Here is a 6,000-nt window from a genome sequence, read left to right as displayed (position 1 = left end):
CATATGCAGTGGCATTGGGCCTTAATCACACAAATAGGCGATTATGTTGTTTCTCTTGAGATTATGTGGCTGTAAACAAATCTCCAAGATAAATAATTCTCCAAGTATTCAACATTGATGCTGATATCAATGGTTTTGCAGGACACACCTTAGTTGAAGGCGATCAGTCACGCGTCCGCACTACGCCAACAGTTCGTACGCCATGCTACTTATTCCCTGCAATTAGCCAGCTTAGATAGAACAGTTCTCGACGTGTTGGAAAAAAGCAGTAAAAAAAATTAGCCAACTACTCATTAAGGATATAGAATTCATTTACATCCAATAAAGAGAGGAGTTAACAACAGTCAGAAATAAGACGAACATGATATCAAGATAGTCTGGAAATAAAAATGAGAAGTTAATGGTGTAGGGTTTCAAGTGATTTACAATTTTAAAGAGGAGTTATTGACCAATGCAAGCGCACTCGCAATATCATAAACTACCTACCTCTGTCGAATTGTCTACTATTATGACGACCTACTAGGGCTTAACTAGTTAGGAATAGGGAAGATGTGATCATAAAAACACAAAAGGCTGACTATTCATACCCATAAAGGATTCACATATACAGTTGATGAAAATATTTGAAAAATCTAAAGTTGTTACCAGGATAAGACAGTAAGTTGTTAATTTTTTAAGTGCTTAAAAAGAACAGTGAACTTTTGCATAGGGTGCTGGACATTTAAAAAGTTGTGCTTCTGTCAACAGTTTCGAACGAAGGCGGGCGTTCGCAGGCTTTGAATTTTGCATGTTTATTTGAAAGGTTTGTTGCTTATTATTTCCGAGTGGCACTTTTTGAGTTGTGTACTACTGTAACCAAATGTCACACACCTCTTTCTCATTAAAGATGTGAACAGTATAGTTGAAAACTCACATTTATTCAGAAACTATCAGTAATGTCTGTGGCCTATCATTAATTAACAGATTTTCATTTTAAGCAATGAAGTTGGGGTCAATTTAGTTATCTTTTTTGTATAGTATGTGCTAATATGAGTTCCGTGCGTGAAATTTCGGCATCGTTACTTTTGCGATCAATATGTACTCTCTACATATAAACGTCAAGAAGATCGGTTAAATTCTGAATATTCACCCGGCAACATACGTATTCAGTACTCGTAAATTTTCTGAAGCCAAGATTGGGATGTGCGAAGTTTATAATTTCGTCAGTCTCCACACTGATTGTGGTCTATTTGATTTTTCTACAGTTTACAGGTGATTGAGATGACTGAACTAGTAATATGCTCAGTGAATTAATTCTTTCAGCGAAGTAGGGTTTGAAAAGTAACTAGTATCCAGACGGCTGAACTTAAACATATTATGGTATCCGGAAGTTTATTTATGTACGAAACTATGGATGTCAAATAATTTATTAACTAAAGATTAAATTGAGAACCGTAATACAACTCACCATCCTTTACTCCTACTCGTAGTAAGGTCATTGTGTCATCTAATTGGGTGAGAGTTGAAATTGGAATTAATTATTCGGAAAAAGGCAGAAGCGAAAGCTTTTAGTCAAGTATGTGGTACTATTTTAAGTATTTAATGTAGCAAGTTTTCTCCCAAAGGGTTCAGGTAGGTTAGTTGATGTTTCAGATAGTAGCCAACTACAAGAAATGACTTCTATTAATGGTTGAAAAATAAACTCACAACCCAATATGCTTTGGGTAATTTGGGAATGCTTGTCCTAGAGTGTGTGGGGAGTGAACTTCAGTATATATTCTGGTGGGGGAGTGTTTATGACTAAATTATTATTAGATCGCCACTAAGTCATCTATATTCTTAAATATATGGGTCCAGTGTTCCCAGGAATTACTATTGGAATCCAAATCTAGAGCCAGGGACTGATTTTGCAATTTATCTCTGAATACACTCCAAAGTAGTCCTGTCCTTTTACAGTGGAACCAAATAAAATTAGGAGGTTAGGTAGAAACTCCTATCAAACTGGTCGAAGTACATTTCGAAGTTACTAGCGTAAAGCTGGTACAAAAACCATTTTGTCACCACATGATTTTACACAGTAACGGATCAAAATATCTCTACTAACGATACTTCTAATGAAGACTTAGTCAGGTATTTGTGGTTTGGATTATGCTATAAATTTAATGTTTAACTCTTTTAAGATTTGTAAGTTTACTCATTTCGATCTGCCGAACTTTGAAATCGAATCAGATCCTTATGAAATGACAATCTACCCATCTGGTTGTAGACTTCAGTGTTTCACATCATCAGCTGGAAATTTGTTTTGAGAATACCTGGAGGGGAATGTTGCCAATGCAAATTAAAAATGCAACTTGCCTGACACTAAAAATTAAGGGTTTTAGTAGGGGTTTCTGTATTTCAAGGGAGTGGATAATTTACCTTGACATTAAATAGGTGTTGGCCAGTCGACCAACAGGGACTAACGACTTAAGGTTGCTGATAAAACAAAAAAATTGATCCAACCAAAGATCGACAAAGCCGAAATGTATTGCGCCAATCTGTTACTAACTACTTATCTTGATCTAAATCCCAAACAGTTTACTTTTAGTCTCACTGATATTAATTTTATCGTTTTGTTATAAGGTGTGACGACTTAGAATATTATTATTTTGTTGGGCCTGATGTATCTGTGTGTCTGCGGTTGTAGCCAACTGTTTAATAACCTCACATTACCAACATGCGCGTGACTGTTGTAGATGGTTTTATTGTTGCGAAATAATAGAATGTCTCCACCTTTGCTCACCTCTGTTGAATTAATTCTCATGGGGACAAGATTAACACCATTGTTTGAGTTTTAGTTGACCCTAGAAAACTGACTTCGGAATAGCATCGTTACAAAATTTGGAAACATCAAGATACTATTCCTAGTTAAGCATTTATTCCGGCGATCTAGGTTTCCAAGTTTTAAGGGGCTCTTCTCTAATACTACATTCTGTTCTGCTCATGTTTCTTAACGCTTTTGATGTTGCAACCGGTTCTATCATTACCAGTCTTTTTTATGTATGATATTTTTATCAGGTCAAAAACTGGTGATGTATATGTAGACATGATGCATTCGACTTCCAGCCAATGGCTCCAACCATTGTCACACAGCCCCACTACTCGTTTCCCAGCATCTGGTCTGCCTTTCAATCATTTGCACCAAAATTTACCCACCCAGTCTAGTCCAAGTGTTATGTTAGCATCTCAGATCACTTCATCTGAACCACTATTTCCTTTGTCAAATACATTCAGTGTTGATACGCAACCTGGGACTTTTCTAGCAGGTACGTTTTACGCTGTTATTCTTTTATAATAATCATTATTTGTTTCCCATATTGACGTAGTTTTAAGTAACTTGGTCTTATTTCTTCTATGATACATCGTTTCTGTTAATATGATCGAGCAGTTCTTTCTAATTCTCTCATTCTTTTGCCCATAACTTTAGGTTTTACACTCGATATTTTGTGGTGTAGTGAGTGATCTAATCATATGGATCTCAAGACCAGGTCGTCTTGATAAACTAAACAAGCTCAACCATATCCAAGTTTCAGCTGGTGATCATGACACATTTGACACTTGAATCATTGCAATCCTAATATCCTGTACCATCTCTTATTGAAATAACCTAGTAGGAAATATGGTCTTCTGAGACATTTAGAAAGACCGACGATGCTGTCGCATATAGCGAACTTGATTGTTCATATTATGGAGTGCTGTAGTATTGTTTAAATCGTCTGGTTCTCCTTGAGGTTTGATGTTTAACCAAAAACATTGTTTAGGTACTGTTTGCGATTTTGACTGAAATTTCACAAAATAATTATGTAATATTCCGTATATGATTTAATGTATGATGTAGGAATGTAAGGCTTTTTTTCCTTCGTAGTTCCACAAAGCAATATTCAGTTCCTAATTAATAATAGAAAAAATTTAATCAAAATTGATTGGTTGGACTAATTTAACGTAATTTAACACATCACTTAACTTTCTAAACTTATTAGTATTCTACTAGAATTATGATAAAACTGTGCTACCTATCCAAGCTGAAATAAATATGCTACTAGCATGTATGTATTTAAAAAAAAAACGAATTCCTAGTTTTTCGTTCTGAATCACTATATTTCATATTTTTTCTGTTTTTTTTAGATATAAATTCAGAACCTCAGCCTGTAAGTTTTGTCAGGCATTTACTTGCATTTCGTAAAAATCCAGTGATTGTGATAATCGTTTTGGAAAATGTTCAGCGGAACATGAATTTACAGTGCAAAAAGCTTATTCTCTCTATTCGGTTTATCTGTATATGGTAGATTTAGTCTATTCTACTGCATTTAGTTTGTATCTGAGAGTAATTGTAGAAATGGGGATAAACGCATGTATTTATAAAATGGACTGTGTGTATCAAATAATTTATAGAGGTATAGAGAACTCTTAATTCCTGGAGGTTTGCAAATTGATACATCTAAAATCCCTGAACTAATGGTTATAGTAAATTACTAATTAATTTTTGACTGATTCTGTAGTAATTAAAAACATAAAGGTTAGCTATTGATTAAAACGAGTTGGATTCTGTAATAGCCAATGTATCATTTCAGGTAATTACCATTTGTCTCTACTCCATGTATAGACTTTAAACAATGACACTTAGGTGCACCAGGGTTTTTTTGTCATCTAATCGGACAAAGTCAATAGACCTGGAGTTTTACACAGCTTAGATTAACCAATGTGAACCTGATATGCATTATAATCCACAAGATTTATTTTGTCGCACATTATAGTTAGCTAGCGCTGTATATGTATGTAACATGTATTAACCAGATCGATTACTACTCATTTGTTGATTTTATCATGAATGTAAGAGCATGATATGTGGCAATTTCAAATATGTCCATCCCACAAATTAATGGATGTAGTTAATTTATCCTGAAACACTCCACTTTAAGATGTTTAATAAGGTATCTTATAACCCATATTGTCTGTGGTTCTTGACATGATTTATTTCCTTAAAATGTTTCCTAAATTCCTTTGGTTGGTTTTATCCATCATTTAAAAAGATAACTACTGGATTGTAGGTTGCTGTTTAGTACAGTAAGACTAAATGTTTGTTAGGATAACTTTTTTCTCGAAGTTTTGATTCTGAATTGGATTGTTGTATACTAGTAAGATGAAACTAGTTTTAATAAATATAAAAGTTGTTAGAACGGGCTATTATTAGCAAACTGTAAGTTGGAAAATAAGAAAGAATGATTGAAATCTTCTATTCACCAAATATTCGGTGGAGAGATTATAGTTTAAACATAAAATTTTCAGTTGTTTTGTTATTGGCTGGAATCATGTTCCATCTTCGATCTGGGGGATTTCGGTTATACTCTCATCCCTAAGAATAGGTATAACTGTGAGCCGGAAACGTTATCCTGTACTTCATCACTAATTTTCGTTAATTTGCTAGTTCATATTGCTAGGACTGGTAGTCAGTTGTTACACTGAATAATGAGTATTATCTAGTTTCGCACTACCTAGGCTCTTGTAGTGTGTCATTCATTTTGAAATAATCATATACCAACTGTTTTTTTAGCTTGGTCCATTGGGTACTAACTATTACGGTTTCAGTCATGATCTATCAAGTGGTGTTGATTCTTCCCCAGCTAACTTGTGGTACAATCCTTCTACTCCAACTGGCCCAATGACGGGGTCATTACAGAGGGAATGCAATATAAATGTCGACTGCTCAAGTGGTCTAGGTAAGATAATTTATTTAGTAGACAGATGATTACGCGCATATTTTGTTAAAATCTGATTAATTCCGTAAAATTAAATGATGTTACTTATTATGTAAGAGTCGGGCATAAATGTACATTAGCCCGAGTTGTCATATCAAATCCGCAAAATGAGATTAAATTCACATGATGAGTAGCAAAGAATTCTAAATAATAGTAGCCTTAATGATAGTCCGAAAGATTAAACGTTGGTAATGTTTGCCGCTCAAAAATTTAGTTTATCTTTGCA

The 6,000-nt window shown here is 34.4% G+C and overlaps 1 protein-coding gene across 2 annotated transcripts in view; it reads left to right on the top strand.

Annotated features, from left to right (window-relative positions):
- Positions 1 to 720: 720 nt before the first annotated feature.
- The window catches only part of TCF4_1 (Transcription factor 4), a gene marked incomplete at its 3' end in the record, with an annotated part of 47,399 nt that continues 42,119 nt past the window's right edge, over positions 721 to 6,000 (top strand). For both annotated transcript variants that reach the window (XM_035731710.2, XM_051209906.1), the window contains exons 1-4: positions 721 to 802; positions 3,037 to 3,284; positions 4,144 to 4,166; positions 5,570 to 5,735. In XM_035731710.2, the coding sequence (XP_035590002.2) occupies positions 3,065 to 3,284; positions 4,144 to 4,166; positions 5,570 to 5,735 (409 nt within the window). In that variant the 5' untranslated portion in view covers positions 721 to 802; positions 3,037 to 3,064. The remainder of the gene's footprint in view (positions 803 to 3,036; positions 3,285 to 4,143; positions 4,167 to 5,569; positions 5,736 to 6,000) is intronic.

Source organism: Schistosoma haematobium, chromosome 1 (assembly GCF_000699445.3).
Source record: "Schistosoma haematobium chromosome 1, whole genome shotgun sequence".
Taxonomy (NCBI): domain Eukaryota; kingdom Metazoa; phylum Platyhelminthes; class Trematoda; order Strigeidida; family Schistosomatidae; genus Schistosoma; species Schistosoma haematobium.
The sequence above is the reverse complement of the archived record's forward strand: the minus strand, read 5'-3'. Positions and strand labels throughout refer to the sequence as shown.